Below are 26391 nucleotides of genomic sequence, written 5' to 3'. Positions count from 1 at the left end.
TGTGAACTAGTGTTATTTTTTATTAAATCCGTTTTAATTAGTTAAAGTTTTAGTAATTTTGTTGTTTTGACATGTATTGTTTTTAATGTCTATTACTTTTAATTTCAGTTTTAGTTGATTTTAGTACTAAAGTTCTAAATTAAAATGAGAAATGTTTTCAGTTAACATTTATTTCAAGCAACAACAATGTTTTTTAGTTTAAAGTTTTTCTCTTTTTTATTCATCCAGTTTTAGTTAAGAATAGCCTAACCATAATTTAAAAACTAGACATTTTTTTTTTGGTTTAAGTTCACTGCAATTTCACTCGTGCCAGTTTGAGATCTTTCAAGTATGAATACAATAATCATATGAAAATATAACTATGTGAACTTGAAATTTAATCTCTATTTGTATATTTGTCATTTTGTTTATGTTAATGTTTCTCAAATTTTTGTTCCCCAAACCACTCTAAAAAAAATACAAGGTGGTTTTAACTCATGTTTGGGTCAAAATATGGACATATTTAATTTAAAGGTTGGGTTTAACCATATTTGACCCTTTTTTCATTTTTTTTTTTCAGTGTATTTGAGTCTGAAATCAAGCTTTTTCATCTTCAGAAATGTCAAGATCTTCTGACATGCTGTCAGTCACTCACGACCCCTCCCTCTGCTCACCTGCACGGCAACAATGACTTCAGGCCCTTTATTAACATCAATTATTGTAACCCAAGACACACACACACACACACACACACACACGGGCCCCTCGTCTTGCTGCCATTAAGGGGCTGCGGACAATTATGTCAAATGTTAAATGTTAAAATGACATCTAGATCCACGGGAAAGCAAACCTGCCATTTGAAGTCATTGTTTTCCATCTGAAGCTGTTCATAAAAGCACGAGAGGAAAGCTGTCGATACGAGAGGAGATTTGTTAAGCCTGCAGGATTATAACTGGAATCTGTTTTCGTGACGGGCTTTAAGACGCTCTGGAGGTTTGATCTTAATGGATGGATATGAGCTCATAATCTCACAGCTATATTTCTTCTGGTTATGGATTTATTAGTCTTGGGCATGATCGTTAGACTGGTTTAAAAGGCTGTTTAAGGCATAAAGCCTGATTTCTAAATGGGTTTACAGTGCATCACTGTTACTCATTATTATAACTAATTTATTATGATCAAAAATAGTAAAAAAAAGTGAAATATTATTCCAATGTAAATCATCAGTTTTCTATGTAAATATAGTAAAGTGTAATTTATTCCTGTGAATTTTCAGCATCATTACTCCAGTCTTCAGTGTCACATGATCCTTCAGAAATCAGTGTAATATGATGATCAAGAAACATTTATTATTATTATCAGTGTAACAGGTGTTCTGCTTCAGATTTTTGTGATTTATTTTATTTTTCAGGATTCGTTGATGCTTATAAACGTCAAAAAGAACAGCATTTATTTGAAATAGAATCTTTTCTAACATTATTCATGTATTTCATTTCAATGTAATGCCTCCTTGCTGAATAAAATTATTAATTTCTTTCAAAAGAAAGTATTTAAAACTAAATAGACATAATAAAACTAATAAAAAAGGGCAAAAAAAAACAAAATTACTGACACGATAATGAAAATGAATGAACAATACAAAATCAAACTATTCATGTAGCCTAATATAGAGATAAAATCCCACAGACACACATTTAAGGCAAAGATCACAGCGACAGAGATTTGCACCTAGCAACCATCTTAGCAACTGCATGGAAACACACTAAAAGCCCCTCAGAACAGCCTTAGCAACACCCTGGCAACCACCAGGGGGAAAAAACACTTCAATTTAGACAGAAAAAACAAACTCATTTGCTAATTTTACATTTACATTTATCTATTAAAGTCCCCATGTGATGAAAGTCCGTTTTTAATGTTGTTTATGTGGAGTTTTTAATACGGTTTAAGACAAAGAATGTGTAAGTTCATAAGTCAACAGCATTGCTGAGTATTTTCTAATTAAAACTGCAGTGAACCAAAGACAGTCTCAAAAACGCTTTGAAATCGCTGGTGTTTCTGACGTCACAAACTACCTTGTAACCAATCAGATCAACATGTGATCGTCAACCAGTGGATCTCTGAGTGAGTGAGTGGAGGCGGGGCTCATTTGCATATTCATAGAACCGCGCATACTAAATGAGGCAATGGTGTACTGTAGAGTTACATTCAAGCTATTGATTTTTTATAAAGGTAAAACCGCCTAAATGTAATTTTGGTGATCAAATGAGTTTTAGGGATACAATTATTGACTATAGGGTGACTTTAAAGAAGCCAATAAACATGAGAAGTGCTTGAGATTGGCTTTCTTTCCAGCGGGATGCAGTGAAGTTCTCAAGGAAGAGTTTTCATCTGTTTCTTTGAATATTGTCAATGTCACTTTAAGAAAATGAATTTCACTCGGCGGCCATCTTAGAATATCCTCATCCATGACCATTTCCCTCACGCAATTCATGTAAAAAACATCGCGGAGCAAAGAGGATACTGACAACACACGACAGAGCAGGTTACTTTTTGATATGAAACAAAGTCTCAGCTTTCAAATTCTGTCAGTATTATTACTAAATTCAAACTATAAATACCGTTTTGGCGCTCTTCAACGTGGCGTGACAGATCGCTGTAGCGCCTCAGCTAACCGAAATCTCGGTTAAATCTCCCGTTTACTGCTAGTTACAGCAGCAAATAAACACGAACGAACATCAGAAGGAATGTTGAAAGATACAGAACAACTTACTGAAATCAATCATGTCCCATGTAATCGATCAATCAGTGTTTCAACCGCAGAAAGACGTCAATAAAACAGCTTGTGAGTAAAGCTAATCAATGCATAACAGTTAGTTAGCTAGCTAGAAAAATGAACTCTAGAGAAGAGCATTTTGCTAAATATATGCTCTATATTACATGTTTATTATATTTTTACTCTTATTTAATAAAAAATATATTATAACATTATTATAAAACCACACTATGTTAATTTGATAAGAATGAGTTTAATTTTAAAGTCCCCATGAAATCAAAAGTGAAGTTTTTTGGCTTATGTGTTATCTACAACCTAAAGCTAGTGTGTTCCAAAACAATGACAAAATTCACATTTATAATATACATACAAGCATTCAAAAATTAAATTCACATTTAGAATATACAAGCATTCAAAAATTAGTCTCTTGCTTCCGCCAATTATGGATTGTTGATTTTGATGACAACACTCAGCCAATTCAACTCAATAAATCAGTTTCAATGAGTCAAGACAATTGAGTTGAATTGGGTCAAATTAATTTATTGTGGTATGTTTAACTTTATTACATTTGTCATGACTAATCATTTTATGTTGGTCCAACTACATTTATAATTGATTTACTACTGGTGTAAAAAATATATATATATATTTTGAATGTTTTTATTTTCATTATTTTAATTTTGGTTAGTTTTAGTAAATTTGTTTTGTGTTTTTGTCATGTTTAGTCTATTCGGGGTTTTTTTTGTACAAGTTAAAATAAATGGAAATGAGAATGTTGCCATGGCAACTATCTGAAATAAAATAAGTTAAAAAAATTATATATATTTTTTTATTTTAGTTATTTTTATTTTAGTACAAGTTAAAATAAATAAAAATGAGATTGTTGCCATGGCAACTATCTGAAATAAAATAAGTTAAAAAAATTATATATTTTTTTTATTTTAGTTATTTTTATTTTAGTACAAGTTAAAATAAATGGAAATGAGATTGTTGCCGTGGGCAACTATCTGAAATAAAATAAGTTAAAAAAAATATATATCTTTTTTTATTTTAGTTATTTTTATTTTAGTACAAGTTAAAATAAAAAAAATGAGATTGTTGCCATGGCAACTATCTGAAATAAAATAAGTGAAAAAATATATATATATTTTTTATTTTAGTTATAGTTATTTTAGTACAAGTTAAAATAAATGGAATTGAGAATGTTGCCGTGGCAACTATCTGAAATAAAATAAGTTTAAAAAAAGTATATATATTTTTTTATTTTAGTATTTTTTATTTTAGTACAAGTTAAAATAAATGGAAATGAGATTGTTGCCGTGGCAACTATCTGAAATAAAATAAGTAAAATATTTTTTTTTTGAAATTTCAGTTAGTTTATTTTATTTCAAGCAACAAAATATTTTTTATTAATTTATTTTCGTTTCACTAACATGTCTTTCCCTTCGCTAAAAAACCCGTCGAATAACGCGTAATCCCCGAAGCGCAGCTCATTTGAATGAATTAAGCCGAACAAGAGGCAGAAGTGATCTTCTGAGTGCATGCTCCGGCGTAATCCCGTTGGAAGCGTGTTGAGGCTGCTCTGATCCGTGTGTTTCTCGGGAGTGGAGCTCGCCTGACATCCGACTCCTGTGTTCGTGTGTTCCCGTGTCTCAGACGTCTGTTCCTGTCAAAGGGCACAGACTCAGATCTATAAAAGCAGATGGGGGGCCATTACTTTCAAAGCTGCTCTATCTTTGTTTCCGGCTTTGCACGTGATAAAATATTGATGGAAAAATAGAAATATTTTGCCTGCTGCTTAATGTTGCCCATCTGAGGGGGTTAATGACTGATGGAGACCCCCGATCTCATGTTACTGGAGCTGCAAGCTTCACACGAACCCTGTGGAGCCGCGCCGAGCGGTCGATAGCTCTTTATCACGCTGACGTTTGCTCTCAGAAACACTTCAGGCCTCCACTTGTGTTTGGCGGACGTTTAGAGCAAACAATCTGGAACAATCTTACTTTTTGTCCATATAAATATCAGAATCTGCAGCAAATTGCATATTTTTCATCAGAATTAAATTGAACTGTCATCCGTGTTAATCGTATTAAAATTACGGATCAGATAAAACTACACTTTTTCTAAAGCTTCAATAAACACTTCCATTTAAAACATTAGATTTTTTTCTGCCTGTTATTAATTCATGTCAGGCTTTACAGGGTTAATTATGTGTTCTTGTCACGTGATCAACAGTGTAATTGTACTAATGCATTAGGAATTTTTATAGATACTGGCATCAATTATTTTCATGCATTTGTTGATTTTTTTTTGGGGGGGGGGGGGGATTTATCATAAAATTATTGCAATAAATAACTATGATTTGCATTTTTTTCAGACAAAAATGAGCACAGGAATGTTTAATGGTCACATGACGAGCACACGATGACATCATTTATGAATATACCCATGATAATGAGTCATGCAGTTTTAGTATTTAGGAGGTCCATGTCTATAAATGCATCAGTTCATTAGAGAAATATTATTGAATAATACAAATATTGAAGAAATTCTCTCTCTCTTATTTTTAGAGCTTTTTAATGGAGAGAATGCGGTGATCACAATGGCATGATGTGAGTATTTTCTATATAGTTTTCTCTCTTCTCTCTCTCTCTAAATCTGTTTATTAAACTTTTACTATATTAACAGGATAAAAATGCAGGAGAATTAAAACATTTGAAAAAATAATAATTTCCCCACTTCACACGGGAAGTGTTCACAGGATTGTACAAATTTTGTTCATTTACATTGATTTATTGTAAGAATTTAGTAACTTATTTGTATTAGCTAAACACTTTAGGTGGGCTATTTAAAAAGTGTTAACTGTTTATATGTTAAATTATGTTTTTTAAAAACATACAGGCGGGGTGTGATGTCATATCGTGTGTGTGTGTGTGTGTGTGTGTGTGTGCGCGTAGAAAGAACTCGTCAGCAACCGCAACAACAAAAATATTAATAATTGTTCATTTCTCTTTCCTATATCTGTGCAGGCTCTTTTATGTATATATATATATATATATTTAAATATATTTTATTTAAAGGCTTGATGTCTTCCGTAGACCGGCCCATTGCATTACGATTGAAAGCAGTGTCAGTAATGTCAAAAGTGTGTGTGTGTGTGTGTGTGTGTGTGTGTGTGTGTGCGTGTGTGTGTGTGTGCGTGTGTGCGTGCGTGTGCGTGCGTGTGCACGTGTGTGTGAGTGTGTGTGTGCGTGTGTGTTTGTGTGTGTGTGTGTGTGTGTGCTGTTAAACGAGTGTTCTCACTGACACGTATATATATAAAATATATATATATATATATATATACGTTTATATATAAATATATATATAAATAATAAATATTTAAGTGATTTTTTAAAATAATATTGTCCCCACTTCACCCCCCCCCCAAAAGCACCCCCTTCCACTTTATCCCCATAAAATAATTAATTAATTAATATGAAAAATATTATGAATAAATGAAAATAACAAAATAAAATAAAAATATATATATAAACATTTAAGTTTTTTTATTTTTATTATATTGTCCTCCACTTCACCCCCCCCCCCCCCATCCCAAAAATAAATAAATATAAACAAATAATAAATCAGAAAAATAAATAAATAAACTAAAATATAAATAAATCAGGAAAACTCTTTCCACTCTCTGTATCAATAAAGAACTCTTGGATCAGAAATCATGGATCATGTAATATTTCAACTCTCTCTCTCCAACCCCATCCCAAACATAAATAAAATTAAAAAATACATATATAAACAAATAAATAAACATACAAGAATCCATCTCCATTCCCTGCATCAATAAAAGTGTCAATAGCCAAAGAAAGTTCAGAAATCATGGCTTCTTTTGCTTGATATTGACCAATATTAGCAGTATAAAGATTCATAAGAATATAATAATAGTAAAGTAGTGTCCCGCTCAGAATATAAGTGTTTTCTCTCAGAGCTGTGCTGGCCTGTGGGTTCCATGTGTGTTGTGTAATTAGACTGTCAATAATCATCAATAATCTCACGCTAACAGTCTGACGTCAAGACTTTTCATACAAAAGCCCCATTCAGCTTATGCATTATGCTTTCAACATTTTAATTTCAAACTATTTACTGCTATACTCTTTAATATCAACCATCAAATCTGATCTCGGTAACGCTTCACAATTCGATTAGTTAACATTGTGATATTATATAACAATTGTTACAGTATTTATTAATGTTAGTTATTAAGTGTTAGCTCATATCAGCTCAGGCCCATTACATAATATTAACAATAATGTATCAGTAAATGTTGAAATCCACAACCGATAAAATTATTAATTCTAAATTCTTAAATGGTTCCGAAGACACAGTTTTAATTTAACCATTTAAATTCATTTCATGAGTAATTTGCTAATAAGGTTCACTAGTTATTAACTAACACTAGTATTTATTACACTCTAAAAAATGCTGGGTTGTTTCAACCCAATTTTGGGTCAAATATGGACAAACCCAAACGTTTGGTTAAAAATTTTATTATACAATGTAACCCAATTTTGGGTCAAATATGGACAAACCCAAACGTTGGGTTAAAAATTTTATTATACAATGTAACCCAATTTTGGGTCAAATATGGACAAACCCAAACGTTGGGTTAAAAATTTTATTATACAATGTAACCCAATTTTGGGTCAAATATGGACAAACCCAAACGTTTGGTTAAAAATTTTATTATAAAATGTAACCCAATTTTGGGTCAAATATGGACAAACCCAAACGTTGGGTTAAAATTTTTATTATACAATGTAACCCAATTTTGGGTCAAATATGGACAAACCCAAACGTTTGGTTAAAAATTTTATTATAAAATGTAACCCAATTTTGGGTCAAATATAGACAAACCCAAACGTTTGGTTAAAAATTTTATCATAAAATGTAACCCAATTTTGGGTCAAATATGGACAAACCCAAACGTTGGGTTAAAATTTTTATTATACAATGTAACCCAATTTTGGGTCAAGTATGGACAAACCCAGCCATTGGGTTACATTTTATAATTAAATTTTTAACCCAACGTTTGGGTTTGTCCATATTTGACCCAAAATTGGGTTGAAACAACATTTTTTAGAGTGTACTATTTGTTAATGTTAGTTAATAAAAATACAGCTGTTCATGTTAGTTCACAGTGTATTAACAAGATTTTAATAAAGTATTAGTAAGTAATATTAACTAAGATGAATAAATGCTGAAGAAGTATTGTTCATATTAACTAGACAACCTTATTGTAAAGTGTTACCAGTAATTTAAACCCAAACGTTGGATCAAAAATGCAATTAAAAAATGTAACCCAATGGCTGGGTTTGTCCATATTTGACCCAAAATTGGGTTAAAACAACCCAACATTTTTTAGAGTGTACTTTATCAGTGGAAAACATTGAAATAACCAATTAAACATGAAAATATTGAGACTTTTCTCCTTATATAGAAGATTTTGGGCATAAAGTGTCTTTAAAACCGAACCCTCGAGTTGTCTATAGAATGCACAGCGTGATTATATGAGTCCTAATGGATGTTTCTGTGAAGCTTTCAGGCAAAAAGCGTCAGGTTTTTCCTCTGATGTGTGCATATGTTTGAGAATGGTTTGCACAGAAAGCTTTCATGGCGCGTCCAGTTCCTCCCACAGCCGTGTAATCACTGGTGACGCTGAATGGGAATTGACAACAGAAGTCACTCGCTCTTAGAGCATGCTGGGAGAAGTGCACAAACAACTGCATTTACCTGTTATTACCTCACAGCCACCAATGCCAATACAATGAAGCGCACACACACACACACACACACACACACACACACACACACACACACACACACACACACACACACACACACACACAGGACAGGACAGGTGGAGGAGAAGAAAGAGAAGAAACGAGGCTGTGTGTGTGTGTGTGTGTGTGTGTGTGTGTGTGTGTGTGTGTGTGTGTGTGTGTGTGTGTGTGTGTGTGTGTTGGTGAACAGCAGGACGGGGTCAAAGCGTCCCAGCGGAAAGATAGAAACTGTGGAAAAACATCCGTAATTTTCACCGCAGGGTCTCTGTGTAATTGAGTCGCTGAGAGCGTCTAAACCGAGAGGAATCAAGTAAAGTGTCCGAGGTTGCGAGCGAACGGGACGAGGGAAGAAGCGGAGAGCGTGGCGGCGACCACAGTGTGCTGCTTACTTCCTGTTAGAAGCGTCGGAAAGTTTCTTTGTCTTTGTTTTTTTTTTATCAGTGTTGCTGGAGAATTTGGAGATCAGCATCTATTAAAAGTGTACCGGCGAATCTCGAATATGGTGCAAAAGTTCATTTATTTCAGTAATTCAACTTAAAAGGTGAAGCTAATATATTATATAGACTCATTACATGCAAAGTGAGATATTTCAAGCCTTTATTTGTTATAATTGTGATGATTATGGCTTACAGCTTATGATTATGAAAACCCCAAATTCAAAATTAGAATATTGTGAAAATGTTTTCATAAGCTGTAATCCATAATCATCAAAATTATAACAAATAAAGGCTTGTAATATCTCGCTTTGCATGTAATGAGTCTATATAATATATTAGTTTCACCTTTTAAGTTGAATTACTGAAATAAATGAACTTTTGCACCATTCTAGGTGCGTCTCAAAGCGTGTACTTGTGCACTATTCTACGCCATTTTGTATTATAAATAGAGCGAGTAGTGCATGTGTTCACACTGAAATTTCTAAAAAGAAAAAGTGCACTTTAAGTATCTGGATGATGCACTTATTTAAAGCGGTGGTTAATTATGATTTGACTTTTCTAGCTGTAGTTAGTGTGTAATGTTGCTGTTTGATCATAAACAACATCTGCAAAGTTACAACACTCAAAGTTCAGAGCAAAGGGAGATATTTGCTTTTACAGAAATCGCTTTTTAAGAACTACAACAAACGGCTGGAGGAACTACACGACATTCCTCCCGGGTTAGTGACATCACCAACCCTATAATTTACATAAACCCCGCCCCCAGAACACGATTTATAGATTATCAAGACAGAATATGCTAATCAGTGACGAGAAGATAACTATAATCTACATAAATTCATCAACTAACCATTTAGAAATGTCCTGTTCTTCTACATGTTGTCACTTCTTCTCGAGTCTCTCCATCATTGTCTGACTCCGGTCTGAACATAAAAGGCTAAAAGTTATAGAAATGTTCTGTGCGTGTGTGTGTGTGTGTGTGTATGTTTGTGAGGTAAATGGACACAAGCTGTTGTATAGGGGTGGGGAAAAAAATCGATTCTTAGATGCATCGCGATGCGGACGTGGACGATTCTGAATCGATTCACAAATGGCAAAAATCGATTTTCAAAAAAAATTTTTTTTTTTTTTTTTTTTTTGAAAATCGCTAATAACGTAATATTGACGGAACGCAAAAGACGGAACTCTGAAGCGTGGAAACAATATTGTCAAAGCTTCCACCCGGCTCGGAAAGGGCAAAGCGCATTACACAATCAATCGCAACTTTTATTGCCAAGGATTTGCATCCAGTCGTTGAGAACCAGGGCTTTCGCGCTATGTTGCAAACTTTGGAGCCGAGATACAACGTCCCATCTCGGAGATATTTCACAGACACAGCGATCCCCACACTCTACAACAAGACCAAAACCGAAGTCATGGAATCACTGAAGAAAGCGGGTAGGATAGCTGTAACATGTGATGCGTGGACATCCGTATTTTATGTTAATAGAGATTCAGAATATGTTGAAGTTTGTTATAATTTGTTATTGTTGTGATTTTTACTGTAGTGAATTTACTGTTGTGAAATGGAAAATCAATAATCGAGAATCGTTAATAATCGAAAATCGACTGTAATCGAATCGGGACTTCAATAATCGTAATCGAATCGAATCGGGAAATCAGACAGATTAACCACCCCTACTGTTGTAGCTCCGCCCCCCGTGCCGGGAGCAGCAGCTCATTTGCATTTAAAGGAACAGACACAAAACAAGGCGTTTTTGCTCACCCTCAAAAAGTGATGATTTTAACATGAACACAGAATAAAACATTTTAAAAGATAATTGCGACTTTTTATACCACAATTGCAACTTTATATCACGTAATTCTGACTTAATAACTCGCAATTGCAACTTTATATCACGCAATTCTGACTTTTTTTTTCACTTTTTCGGCTTTATATCTGACTTTATAACACAATTCTGAGATAAAAAGTCAGAATTGTGAGATAAAAAGTCGCAATTACCTTTTTTATTTTTTATTCTGTGGCGGAAACAAAAAAAAAGCTTCCATATAAAACAAGTGACAAAAATCGTAAAAAAAAAAAAGACAAAAAGTCATCAAAGGAGTATTTCAACTTTTAAGTTATACGAAATTCAACAAAACGTGAAAAAAAAAACAGGTTAAAGTACTTGTACAGCCAATTTGATTGTACTTTTAAAAATTTAAGGCACCAACTGAACTTTTTTAAGTTGATTTGAGGAATTTTGTACGGTGTTTGCAGCAAATAAATATAAATAAATGCGTTATTTTAAGCACCAAGTTTCTATCAAAAGCTGATTTTGATCGCTATCACTTGTTATTTTGTATGATGCTATAAATTCAGCGTTGCATCACAGGAATAAATTACATTTTAAAATACATTCGATTAGTAAACAGTTGTTATAAACTGTAATATTATTTTACAGTTTTACTGTATTTTTGATCAAATAAATGCAGCCTTGGTGAGCAGAAGAGACTATCTTACAACTCTTAATTATTATAAACTTTTGTATAATTTATGCTTACAAACTAAAGTGCTAACCATAGTTTTACATTCCTAGTAACTGGCAATGCTATTACTATCAATGATTAGATGGCAAATTTAGTTTAGTGTCGTTAAGTTTAGTTTATTTTCACTGCGGGACAGTCATTGTTAAACAAATTTACAGTTTTATTTGGTGGAAAATGTGGTAATGCAAGATTTCTTCATAATATTAGACGTTGAATATTAGAAGGATTTGTGTTTTCACCGTTATCTGCATATTTCACACGAGAAACATTGTTTTCATGTATTAGTGAACTTTACCGTTCTGTTCAAGAAACCGAGGACATGCCGTGATATGCTGCGTGATGGCCAGAATCAAACGTATAGAGTTTGTAACATGAACATGTGTGTGTCTCTCCAGATTATGACACTATGATTATGTATGCAGAAATGCAGACGTGGATATTTGAGCAGGCCTTTGTGTCGCACTCATAACTGCTTGCAGAAGAGCCATTACTGATGCACTCTTAGCCTTGAGCACGAGCACACACACCTGCAGATAATGGTGTGTGTGTGTGTGTGTGTGTGTGTGTGTGTGTGTGTGTGTGTGTGTGTGTGTGTGTGTGTGTGTGTGTGTGTGTGTGTGTGTGTGTCAGGTCATGAGCAGAACATAAGAGATGAAACGCCTCGGGTCGACAGGTGGATGTAAAGTAATATCTCTATAGATCTGTTTATTCTTGAGGCGGTCAACATGACATGATTTTGCAGTCTGCATCTTTTATTGCTCATATGCAGCTGGAAATTACATAATTGAATTGCGAAAATGCCTATATATATATATATATATATATATATACACATACATACATACTGTAGTTATTAACATGTGGAGTGGATCAAAAAAGTGCATCAGAGTTGTCCTAAGAAAAGAACGGGTATTGTTCAAAATTCATGTATAACTTTGATGAAAATCTCTGTTATCACTGTGAAGCTGCTTTGAAACAATCTGTATTGTAAAAAGCATTATATAAATAAATGTGACTTGACTTGATGAACGGTTTTGATCCACTTCAAATGTTGACTACTGTGTACACACACACACACACACACACACACATAAATATATATATATATATATATATATATATATATATATATGCAGAAAAGAATGTCAAATCAACAACTGTATATATATATTAATGTTTTCTGCATTTCTTCTCACATGCACATTGATTCAATTCACATTTATTTTTTGGGCGCTTTGTTGTTGTTGTTACTATTGTTGCTCTTGTTGCTCTTGTTTTAAATAAACTTTTTTGACCTTTTGATAGTCGTGTGTGTAAATGTGATTTGATGATTAGTACCAAGTTATACATGAACTTTGAACAATACCCGTTCCTGTCTTAGCACAACTTTGATGAACTTTTTTGATCCACTTTAAATGTAGTATGTTTATGTCAAAACACTGTTGTTTAATTTACTACTCCATGCATTGGAGTAATTTTAAACCATACAACAACAAAAAACAGACATTCATCGCGACCCTGCTGGGTCAGAACAACCCAGTGCTGGGTTGCCAAAATGACCAAGGTTGGGTTGTTTTTAACCCATTGTTTTTTGAGTGTAAAATAAGAAATAGTCAACGCAGTTTATGCTTAAAATCTTGTTTCCGCCACTGAATAAAACATTTTAAAAGATAATTGTGTCTTTTTATCTCACATTTGCAACTTTATATCACACAATTCTGACTTTATAACTCGCAATTTTATATCACGCAATTCTAACTTTATAACTCGCAATTGTAACTTTATATCACGCAATTCTAACTTTATATCTCGCAATTGTAACTTTATATCACGTAATTCTGACTTTATAACTCGCAATTGCAACTTTATATCACGCAATTCTGACTTTATAACTCGCAATTGCAACTTTATATCACGTAATTCTGACTTTATAACTCGCAATTGCAACTTTATATCACGCAATTCTAACTTTATATCTCGCAATTGTAACTTTATATCACGTAATTCTGACTTTATAACTCGCAATTGCAACTTTATATCACGCAATTCTGACTTTATAACTCGCAATTGCAACTTTATATCACGTAATTCTGACTTTGTATCTCGCAATTGCAACTTTATATCACGCAATTCTTACTTTATATCTCGCAATTGTAACTTTATATCACGTAATTCTGACTTTATAACTCGCAATTGCGACTTTATATCACGCAATTCTGACTTTATAACTCGCAATTGTAACTTTATATCACGTAATTCTGACTTTATAACTCGTAATTGCAACTTTATATCACGCAATTGCAACTTTATATCACGCAATTGCAACTTTATATCACGCAATTGCAACTTTATATCACGCAATTGCAACTTTATAACTCGCAATTGCAACTTTATATCACGCAATTGCAACTTTATAACTCGCAATTGCAACTTTATAACTCGCAATTGCAACTTTATAACTCGCAATTGCAACTTTATATCATGTAATTATGACTTTATAACTCGCAATTGCAACTTTATATCACGCAATTGCAACTTTATAACTCGCAATTGCAACTTTATAACTCGCAATTGCAACTTTATATCATGTAATTATGACTTGATAACTTGCAATTGCAACTTTATATCACGCAATTGCAACTTTATAACTCGCAATTGCAACTTTATAACTCGCAATTGCAACTTTATAACTCGCAATTGCAACTTTATATCATGTAATTATGACTTTATAACTCGCAATTGCAACTTTATATCACGCAATTGCAACTTTATAACTCACAATTGCAACTTTATAACTCGCAATTGCAACTTTATAACTCGCAATTGCAATTTTATAACTCTCAATTGCAACTTTATAACACGCAATTCTGACTTTATAACTCGTAATTGCAACTTTATATCATGTAATTCTGACTTTATAACTCGCAATTGCAACTTTATAACACGCAATTCTGACTTTATATCACGCAATTCTGACTTTATAACTCGCAATTGCAACTTTATATCACGTAATTCTGACTTTATAACTCGCAATTGTAACTTTATATCACGTAATTCTGACTTTATAACTCGCAATTGCAACTTTATATCATGTAATTATGACTTTATAACTTGCAATTGCAACTTTATATCACGCAATTGCAACTTTATAACTCGCAATTGCAACTTTATAACTCGCAATTGCAACTTTATAACTCGCAATTGCAACTTTATATCATGTAATTATGACTTTATAACTCGCAATTGCAACTTTATATCACGCAATTGCAACTTTATAACTCACAATTGCAACTTTATAACTCGCAATTGCAACTTTATAACTCGCAATTGCAACTTTATAACTCTCAATTGCAACTTTATAACACGCAATTCTGACTTTATAACTCGTAATTGCAACTTTATATCATGTAATTCTGACTTTATAACTCGCAATTGCAACTTTATAACACGCAATTCTGACTTTATATCACGCAATTCTGACTTTATAACTCGCAATTGCAACTTTATATCACGTAATTCTGACTTTATAACTCGCAATTGTAACTTTATATCACGTAATTCTGACTTTATAACTCGCAATTGCAACTTTATATCACGTAATTCTGACTTTATAACTCGCAATTTTAATGACCACGGTTGGGTTGTTTTTAACCCATCGTTTTTTGAGTGTAAAATAAGAAATAGTCAACGCAGTTAATGCTTAAAAGATTGTTTCCGCCACAGAATAAAACATTTTAAAAGATAATTGCGTCTTTTTATCTCACAATTGCAACTTTATATCACGTAATTCTGACTTTATATCTCGCAATTGTAACTTTATATCACGCAATTCTGACTTTATATCTCGCAATTGTAACTTTATATCACGCAATTCTGACTTTATAACTCGCAATTGCAACTTTATATCACGCAATTCTGACTTTATATCTCGCAATTGTAACTTTATATCACGTAATTCTGACTTTGTATCTCGCAATTGCAACTTTATATCACGCAATTCTGACTTTATATCTCGCAATTGTAACTTTATATCACGTAATTCTGACTTTATAACTCGCAATTGCGACTTTATATCACGCAATTCTGACTTTATAACTCGCAATTGTAACTTTATATCACGTAATTCTGACTTTATAACTCGTAATTGCAACTTTATATCATGTAATTATGACTTTATAACTCGCAATTGCAACTTTATATCACGCAATTGCAACTTTATAACTCGCAATTGCAACTTTATAACTCGCAATTGCAACTTTATAACTCGCAATTGCAACTTTATATCATGTAATTATGACTTTATAACTCGCAATTGCAACTTTATATCACGCAATTGCAACTTTATAACTCGCAATTGCAACTTTATAACTCGCAATTGCAACTTTATATCACGCAATTGCAACTTTATATCATGTAATTATGACTTTATAACTCGCAATTGCAACTTTATATCACGCAATTGCAACTTTATAACACGCAATTCTGACTTTATAACTCGTAATTGCAACTTTATATCATGTAATTCTGATTTTATAACTCGTAATTGCAACTTTATATCACGCAATTGCAACTTTATAACTCGCAATTGCAACTTTATAACTCGCAATTGCAACTTTATAACTCGCAATTGCAACTTTATAACTCGCAATTGCAACTTTATATCATGTAATTATGACTTAATAACTCGCAATTGCAACTTTATATCACGCAATTGCAACTTTATAACTCGCAATTGCAACTTTATAACTCGCAATTGCAACTTTATAACACGCAATTCTGACTTTATAACTCGTAATTGCAACTTTATATCACGCAATTGCAACTTTATAACTCGCAATTGCAACTTTATAACTCGCAATTGCAACTTTATATCATGTAATTATGACTTTATAACTCGCAATTGCAACTTTATATCACGCAATTGCAACTTTATAACTCGCAATTGCAACTTTATAACTCGCAATTGCAACTTTATAACACGCAATTCTGACTTTATAACTCGCAATTGCAACTTTATATCACACAATTCTGACTTTATAACACGCAATTGCAACTTTATAACACGCAATTCTGACTTTATAACTCGCAATTGCAACTTTACATCATGTAATTCTGACTTTATAACTCGCAATTGTAACTTTATATCACGCAATTCTGACTTTTTTCGCAATTTCGGCTTTATATCTGACTTTATTACACAATTCTGAGATAAAAAGTCACAATTACCTTTTTTATTTTTTCATTCTGTGGCGGAAACAAGCTTCCATATAAAACAAGTGACAAAAATTGTAAAATAAAAGACAAAAAGTCATCAAAGGAGTATTTCAACTTTTAAGTTATACGAAATTCAACTAGACAAAACTTTAAAAAAATTTGTTAAAATGACTTGAACAACTTTTTTACGTTTTTTTTTTTATTATTTTTTTTTACAGTGTTTGCAGCTGGAGGTGACTTGCAAAAAAAAAAATCAATAAAATATAGAAAAAAACTTCCATGCAGTTTATGCTTAAACCAATCACCGTCTTGCTTAGTTGGAGACACTTAATATTCAGCAATATTATTGATCTGTACTGACACTGTTGTGCTGGACGATGACATCGCTTTCTGCAGAACTGCTTTATTGATGAATAGAACTAATTTAATAATTGATGAACTTTTCACAGTTATTGAACGCATTATTTCTGATCTGAGATTTCACACTTAGTCTCACGCCTGTCACTCAATCGGCCCACGAAACCAATTTGCATAAGCAGGTCTAAAATTGATGGCAATTTTGAAGTTGTGACGCCCACAGTTCCTGGTCCAGATGTTCTCAGATGTTTCCACATGTGCGGAGTGAGTTCATCATAACCATGAACATGATTCTCACGCCAGTGGCGGACCAAAGATAATGTTTGCTGAGGAATTCTGCATATATCACACATTTCCTCATCGTTTTTCATTAATTCACCTATGAATTTAGCAATTAATTATAATTTACCCAGTAACATGAAGATTTCATGATGCGATGAAATATTCATTTGTCATTTTTTTGGTTTTTGTTTGTTTACCTTGTACTAGTTAGTTAAGGTAGATCACAGTAATTCAGTTTAGTTATATACATATTAGCACTGATATGAAAATCATACTTCATAAAATTTAAATTGACTAAATGCATGTGATGTCTGGACAAGTAAAAAATTTTGAAATTCCATCACTTCCAAATAATACACACACACACACACACACACACACACACACACTCAAACATATATTATATATTTTTTAAATTATGTTATATATACACATACACTCACACACATATTATATATTTTTTTTTTTTGATGGTATATGGGTGTATATTTATATATATATATATACACATACACACACATATTTATACACACAAACATATATTTAAAATTTGTATGTTATATAACTATACACATATGTATATATATATATATATATACACAGGTTTCTTGTATACAAACAAAACCGGATGCGCGCGCATCCAAGAGGCAAGACCGCTATATGTTATGCCGAGTTCTGTAAAAGAACATTGTAATTAACGTAGATTTCGCATTGTTTGTAAATTCTTGTTGACTCAATAATAAACTGGAATTTCAGAGTTGGATTTGTTTGCTTGTGTTTCATTTGCATATTAATATAACATTATGTAAAACGTTAGTTAGTTGACTATATGAAATTGTCCAACTAAGTTTGCTAATCATAAAAACCTGACATACCCTATGCATTTAGGTTAGTTTACAGCACAACAGCTCCGCGTCATCTCTGCTTCTGCTAGATATAGCCGTAAAGACTGTTGCTTTCTGCCTCTTAGATGCGCGCGCATCTATGTGATGACGTTGCACAGAAACCCGTGTATAGGCTACATACATACATACATACACACACACACACACATATTATATATTTAATTTTGTTTATGTTATGTACAGCATAAATATATAGTATACACAAACATATATTATATTTCAAAGCTTTATGTTATATATTATATATATATATACACACACAAACACATATATGTAACATTTTTATGTTATATACACACAAACATATATGGAAAATGTATGTTACACACATATATAACATGTATTTATGAATTGTTATGTTTATATATATATATATATATATATATGTGTGTGTGTGTGTGTATATATATATATTTATATATATAGTTGACTTGAACTTAAATTAAAAAGCAAATTTCATAATAATTCAAAGGGCTTTACATGAAAATTATTAAAAATAGCAGTCACAAAATAAGAAATAAAAACTTAGTAGATTCATAAATAAATTTAAATAAAGTGATTATGTACAATAAATAAGATACTTGCTAACGACTAAATGATGTAGTGTGAAAAAAAAACTAATAAAACAAAAACAAAAAGCCATAAAATGAACTCGTTCAGTGCTGTTAGAACCACGTGTGTGAAATCTCGCAGAGTCTCGTCTCCCTCTCAAGTCTCGCGTTGTTCCGTCGAGCTGTTTCCTGTTCCGGGGTCGGTCGTGTACGCCGTGTGTGTGTTTATGCGCTTGTGTGTGTGAGTGTGTGTGTGATGATGATGATGGCGGAGCTGGTGCAGGGACAGGCCTCGGTGGCTCAGGCCGGGATGAAGGCTGACGGATTCACGGACCCGTTTCACCGTGCGCGACAGGTACACACGCCAGCATGTGTGTGTAGACGACCGCACGCGTCTGTGTGTGTTTGTGTGTGTTTAATGAGTGCGCGTTTGGCGAGTGTGTGTGTGTGTAGCCTGTTAGCTGCTAGTGCTGGATGAGCTTTTAAACTCCAGCACACACACACACACACACTCACTCACACAGATTAAGGCCACAACTCAACAACTATAAAACACAATTTACACGCGGAAGGATCAAACACAACTTAACACTGCCGACATTGACAACAACTTTATTGCGATCTGCCCGATCAGAAACTACAGGAACAAACTGCTGCAACCTGTTGTTGTCATGCACACGTTTTAAAACTTACTTCGACTCACGCGCACAGATGCGCAACACACTCCTCGCGTTGCGCCAAACGACGGAAAGTGCGCAGTGGAGAGTTTGTAGTGCACGTTGACACTTGTGCTAAGCGCGCGCGCACACACACACACACACACTCGTGTCGTGAATCCACACCGATGATCATGTGCTCCGGGCAGTTTTAGGACTGAAGAAAAACTTCAACTGTCACTATATATATGTGTGTGTGTGTTGCATATTGTAAGGGTGTGTGTGTGTGTGTGTCCTTCAGAGCAGCGTGGCCTTGTGCTTCTGCTCACAATCATCATAATCCTGTATATATATCTGTATATCTGCTCATATTGGCACTTTTAATAATCATAATCTTCATTTTTTCATTTAATATAGCCTAGTTTTACATGTAGTATATCTGCTCATATTGGCACTTTTAATAATCATAATCTTCATTTTTCAATTACTTGTAGCATTACATTTAATGTCTGCTCATATTAGCACTTTTAATAATCATATTCTTCATTTTTCAATTACTTGTAGCATTACATTTAATATCTGCTCATATTGGCACTTTTAATAATCATATTCTTCATTTTTCAATTACTTGTAGCATTACATGTAGCATATCTGCTCATATTAGCACTTTTAATAATCAAAATCTTCATTTTTTGTCTATTACGTGTAGCATTACATTTAATATATCTGTGCATATTAGCACTTTTAATAATCAACCTTCATTTTTCAATTACGTGTAGCATTACATTTAATATATCTGTGCATATTAGCACTTTTAATAATCAAAATCTTCATTTTTTGTCTATTACGTGTAGCATTACATTTAATATATCTGTGCATATTAGCACTTTTAATAATCAAAATCTTCATTTTTTGTCTATTACGTGTAGCATTACATTTAATATATCTGTGCATATTAGCACTTTTAATAATCAAAATCTTCATTTTTTGTCTATTACGTGTAGCATTACATTTAATATATCTGTGCATATTGGCACTTTTAATAATCATAATCTTCATTTTTCAATTACGTGTAGCATTACATTTAATATATCTGCTGATATTGGCACTTTTAATAATCATAATCTTCATTTTTCAATTACATGTAGCAGTACATTTAATATATCTGCTCATATTAGCACTTTTAATAATCATAATCTTCATTTTTTGTCTATTACGTGTAGCATTACATTTAATATATCTGTGCATATTAGCACTTTTAATAATCAAAATCTTCATTTTTGTCAATTACTTGTAGCATTACATTTAATATATCTGTGCATATTGGCACTTTTAATAATCATAATCTTCATTTTTCAATTACTTGTAGCATTACATTTAATATATCTGTGCATATTGGCACTTTTAATAATCATAATCTTCATTTTTCAATTACTTATAGCATTACATTTAATATATCTGCTCATATTGGCACTTAATAATCATAACCTTAATTTTTTCATTTAATATAGCCTATTTTTACATGTAGTATATCTGCTCATATTAGCACTTTTAATAATCATAATCTTCATTTTACCATTGCGTATAGCACTGCATGTAGTATATCTGCTCACATGATCACTTATGTTCCTGAAGTTGGAGTAAGTCGAGCATTATCCAGCAGTGGTGTGTGTGTGAGGGCGGCTGTACGGTGAGCCGTTAGCAGCAGCTGTCGTGACGCGCGCGCTGTGAATATGAGACTCTGACACGAGTCACTCATGCATGCATGCGCCGCGACACGTTTGCATAACATGAAAAACCAGCCGTGAGCAGAGAACCTGCATGCATATACTCCATTATTCCTGCTCATTTGTGGCATGCGGGCACAGCTGAACGTGAGCGAGTGTTTTCTGCGCGAGTGTGGAGTTGTAGTCTCTGAGTGTGTGCATGACTTCACTGGAGCGTCTCCTGAGTGCCGGTGCTCGTGAGGCGGCGCCGGGCGGATCAATACGCCGTTAAGGCCTGTCACGCTGAGTAGAGACTGTTAACTTTAATATCTTTGTGAGTTCTGAGTTTAAAGGCTCCCTGAAATCAAAAGGTGCCTTTTTTTTTAGCTTTTAGCATGAATGTTAGCCTGGCTCCGCCCTCTGGCGTTCTTCTGCTCAATTTTCATTTTCCTTCAGTACTACGTCTGGGCTTGTGGTGTATTCTTGGGTTTTCTCAAGTCAATTTTTAACCGGTCCAACCAGCGAACAGAGGGAGTGTCTGAGAACGATGGCGTTGATGTCGTGCGCTAGTTTGAGGTGTCATACGTCACGACCAAACGTTAGCGATTGGTTATGGCAGATCCAATAGTTTTAAACTTCAACAGAGTACCCGCCTACAAGGAAATTAACGCTCGTCTCTGTACAAATGAAATGTAGGAGAGTCTGGTAGAACCAGGCTAATGAATGTTAGCTTTAAGGTGATGAATTAGCTTCCAAAAACTGTCAAAAGTCGCAGTTTAGGAGATAGAAGCATTGGGATTTTTATGACGACATCGCTTCTCATCACATCTTCTGTCCAATCAAATGCTCTCTAGAATCTGAAGCTCCGCCCCCCTATGCTAAAGAGCGTTGACGCGTCAGCAATATGTGTTGGAGATGCTCAAACGCTCGCGTTTTATTACGTTTTCCAACTGTACGTTGGTTTAGATTAGGGGTTTCGCACTGGAGGAACCGTTTCATAGTTCCTACGACTGTTGGTGGAAGTTCCCGGATGTTCGGTTTAGTTCTAGGAACTACTTTACTCCTCCTTCAGTCGGTCTAAGCCAGTGCTATAGGAACTACAGTGACGCTAGTGTTCGCTGATTGGTCGAACACACGTGAAACACCAGCACCCGCCATTTTAAAAAAAGATGTGTAAACGCACGATTATAGTCTATATATTTACTCCAGAAACTAACTCTACGAACATGTAAAACAGAGATAGATGAAGCTCTTAATCTTTACTACTACAACAAGCCTAAACGCTATTGGCTGTTTGAGAAGGGGGAGGAGCCATTCAATATGTCCGACAGCAGTCAGGAGAGTTAGTAGATTAACATGGAGGATGTGAGCTTGAGAAGCGGAGTGTACTGACGTCTTTCCGCGGTTAAAACAACATTCCTTCTGATGTTCATTCATGTTTATTTGATGCTATAAATGAACTAGAAGGAAGAGATGATCGGTTCACGAGCGGCTTTAACTGAGCGATCTGACACACACATTAAAGAGACACAAAACGCTATTTATCATTTAAATTTCTTTAAAAAAATGACCAAATTTGAAAGATGAGACTGTTTAATATTTAATATCAATAGTAACCGAAGTAAGCTGGTCTGTGTGTGTCAGTGTCTCTCTGCTCCACGTGTGTTTTTCACTGCGTGAGAACATGGTGTGTGTGTGTGTGTGAGCGGCGTAGCTTGTCGGACATAGCGACAGTAACTAAGGGGGGCGGGTCTTCGCGAACGGTCAATTGTGCCATCGCATCACACAAAGCTGCGCGCTCCAGCCCTTCAGTGGGGCTGTAAACTGCGGTCGTTAGTTGCCACAGTCGTCATCACTCATAACTCTCATAAGTCACAGTCGACGGGCGTTCAGAGGCGAGCTAGGCAGTCGGAAAGGTCACGTTTTGTTACACGCTGTTCACACATCGGCAATTCAATTGCAATTAATGCATTAAAATGTACGTCTTTGATTATTTTATTGTTGCTGCCGTTTCTTAAAGCAATAAGCCGCCCGAGGCTGCGCATTACGGGGATTTTACCGCAGTTACGGGTTATTTTACTATCTTAGAAATGCTATCATAATTTTATTAAGTTTTAATTTTTTTTGTGTAAACTTTACGTTTTTAAAGTTTCATAAAGTTTAGTTGATTTTAATTTGTGTAATTGTTGTTTTTTGAATGTCTAGTTTTTATTTAAAAAATTTTTTTGTTTTAGTTGATTTTAGTATCAAGTTAAACTAAATGAAAATGGTAAATGTTGGCAATTAGCTCAAATAAATAAAAATTCTATATATATATTTTAGTTGTTTATTTCAAGTAAAATGTCTAGTTTTGATTCATTTTTATTTTAGTACATCAAGTTAAACTAAATGAAAATGGTAAATGTAGGCAATTAGCTCAAATTAAATTTGATTTTTTTAATATTTTAGTTCAGTTAACATTTATTTGAAGTAAAAAATAAGAATTTTTTCATGTCTAGTTTTTATTAATTTTTATTTTAGTACATCAAGTTAAACTAAATGAAAAATGTTGGCAATTAGCCTCAAATAAAATGCGTTTCTTTTTTAAATATTTGATTTCAGTTAACGTTTATTTGATTTCGAGTAACACATTTTTTTAATGGTTTTGGTTTTAGTCCACTATAATAACCCTGTCCCTCCGGTGCCTTATTTCTGCCTAATAATGCCTCACCTTTTTCCTTCTCATTATTGTCCTGTGATGTTTTGCTGCTTTCAGCATCAGATAGTTGATCATGTGAGCCGTTGGCCTCCGTTTGGAAGCGCGTGTCCGTGGTCACATGACCCTGAACACACAGCGGACACCTGTGGCCAGTCGCAAGTTTTCCTCGAGTGTGTTTCCAGAGCGAGCCGGACGCCCTGTGCTGTAGCTTTCATCAGCTGGCTCGCGTCCAGATCACAGGCCCACGACACACACTCCGGTGTACACTCGAGACCTGCTCTATCCTGCGGTCCTGCGAGCGAATCGAGCGCTCGTTTGGGTTTGATGTGGGGTGAACGTTTATTAATACTGCAAAAAATATTAGTTATGATGCAAGAATGTTAAAATGGCATCCTTTAGTTTAAATCATGTTTGCGTCAATGTACCGGTGCAACTGGACAAACTAGAATATGGTGCAAAAGTTATTCAGTAATTCAGCTTAAAAGGTGAAGCTAATATATTATATAGACTCATTACATTAAAAGTGAGATATTTCAAGCCTTTATTTGTTATAATTTTGATGATTATGGATTACAGCTTATGAAAACCTTTTCACAATATTCTAATTTTGAATTTGAGGTTTTCATAATCATAAGCTGTAAGCCAAAATCATCAAAATTATAACAAATAAAGGCTTGAAATATCTCACTTTTAATGTAATGAGTCTATATAATATATTAGTTTCATCTTATAAGTTGAATTACTGAAATAAATGAACTTTTGCAGCATATTCTAGTTTTTCCAGTTTCACCTGTACGGTATGAATAATTCTGAATCATGTAAAGGTAAATAACATATGTATTTTTTACACACACACACACACACACACACACACACACACACACACACACACACACACACACACACACACACACACACACACACACACACACACACACACACACACACACACACACACACACAGGGTCTTAAAGTCTAAATTTGCCCTTACATTTACTTGAGATGCAAGACTTGAACAAAACTAAGTGAGCTTATAATTCCCCTGGCCGATATTTGCTTGTTTTAATCATAAACTCCCTTTTTTTTTTTTTTTTTTTATATCAGTTTCACAGAAAATTAGACTTTTTGCATCTTTGCTTTAATTTGCAATGCAAAAAAGACTCAAATATTGAGGAAGAATGCCAATTTTTCAAACTCTGAAGTGTTTCTAATACAACTCGGTGTGTTTCTCTGGAGACATTTACATTTAGAGAGCATGTATCAATGCATTCCTTCATTTTCTTAAAAGGGTCTTTAATTTACCTTAAAAAAACGTGTTTCCAAAAATAAAAAGTGCAATGCAAATATATATATTTTTCAGCTTTTTATTGTGCATTGCATTTATATTTGATCGTTATCCTCTTTTTACGGCCTGATTTATCAGCGTGTCACAACGCACTTTATCTGTAGTTTGCCCTCCTATGATCCTGCGCTAGAAACCTGTGTGTGTGTGTGTGTGTGTGTTTGATTTGTGATGACGTGCATGTGCACATGTTGCATAATCAGGTCCACCCATGCAATGCAATGACCGCTGTCGTGTTTTAAAAGCCCGTGTCACGTTTAATTAAAGCAATCAAACCAGGTCGTGTTGATGATCCGTAATCCAGAAGGAAAGTAGCATCGCATGCATTGTTGCGCTGACTTTGACATGGACGTGTCTGCCCTGTTGTTAGGTGTTGGGCATGTTGCATCATGGGTAATTATTGATGACCTACATTGAGTTCACTCCTTGTGCGTAAACGGTTGTCCCTGTGAGCGGGAGGGACGCGTCGAGTGGGCAACAAGTGGCCAGTGTTCCTCTCGGCTGCTGTTTACCGACTCCTGCGCTTCACGGAGACTTTCCCTCGGGTCGCTCATTTATCCAGCCACTCGCATAGCTGGCATTCCTTCCCAGCATTCCCCAGAAAGAGGGTTTAGCTGGAGGGAAGAGGTGGAGACTGTCTCTCTCTCTCTCTTTCTACCCCACTCAAGTCTTTCTCCTCAAAATGGCCTCTTGCTTTGAGTTTAACAGTGCTTTTCTTGCGCGCACCGTTCAAATGCAATGAGTATTAACTCCCAAATTGTTTTTTGTTTTCTGTAAATTTTCAATTTATCTAATTTTTAGCCATTTATGTCTGAACGCATCTAGTTGGAAGACCAAACAAATTCATTCATAAAGTGTTTCAAGTACATGCAATGTGATTAGTTGAATGAATGTGTGTGACGTCTAGCACAAGCAGTGTGTGTGTTTATGTAAGCGGCACACAAACATCTCTGTAAATTGATTCATAACATTAATATGAAGCGTTACTGACAACCACATGCAAAAAAAAATGCATTGCATTGATATTTCAGTGCTATATTCCTGTTGGTAATGCAGTGGTTTTAAATAAATACTGTACAATAATATTTATGCTAAAGAAATAATTATAAAATTGCATGCTTTTAA

General features: G+C 34.1%; 1 protein-coding gene across 26 annotated transcripts in view; it reads left to right on the top strand.

Moving 5' to 3' along the window:
- Nucleotides 1-2440: 2440 nt before the first annotated feature.
- Nucleotides 2441-26391, top strand: part of fubp3 (far upstream element (FUSE) binding protein 3) — a 56604-nt gene continuing 32653 nt past the window's right edge. For 6 of the 26 annotated variants that reach the window (XR_013796769.1, XR_013796770.1, XR_013796771.1 and 3 more), the window contains exon 1: nt 18993-19219. Coding sequence is in view for 15 of the 26 variants with exons in the window: in XM_079605950.1 (XP_079462076.1) it covers nt 19121-19219 (99 nt within the window). In the remaining 11 variants the exon portion in view is untranslated. Of the gene's footprint in view, nt 2522-2708; nt 2822-5322; nt 5365-18940; nt 19220-26391 lie in introns of those variants that run through there. The other 20 variants (XR_013796767.1, XR_013796768.1, XM_079605953.1 and 17 more) reach the window with 11 other exon arrangements.

This window comes from Phoxinus phoxinus (genome assembly GCF_949152265.1).
Source record: "Phoxinus phoxinus genome assembly, chromosome: 3".
NCBI classification, from domain to species: Eukaryota; Metazoa; Chordata; class Actinopteri; order Cypriniformes; family Leuciscidae; genus Phoxinus; species Phoxinus phoxinus.
The sequence above is the reverse complement of the archived record's forward strand: the minus strand, read 5'-3'. Positions and strand labels throughout refer to the sequence as shown.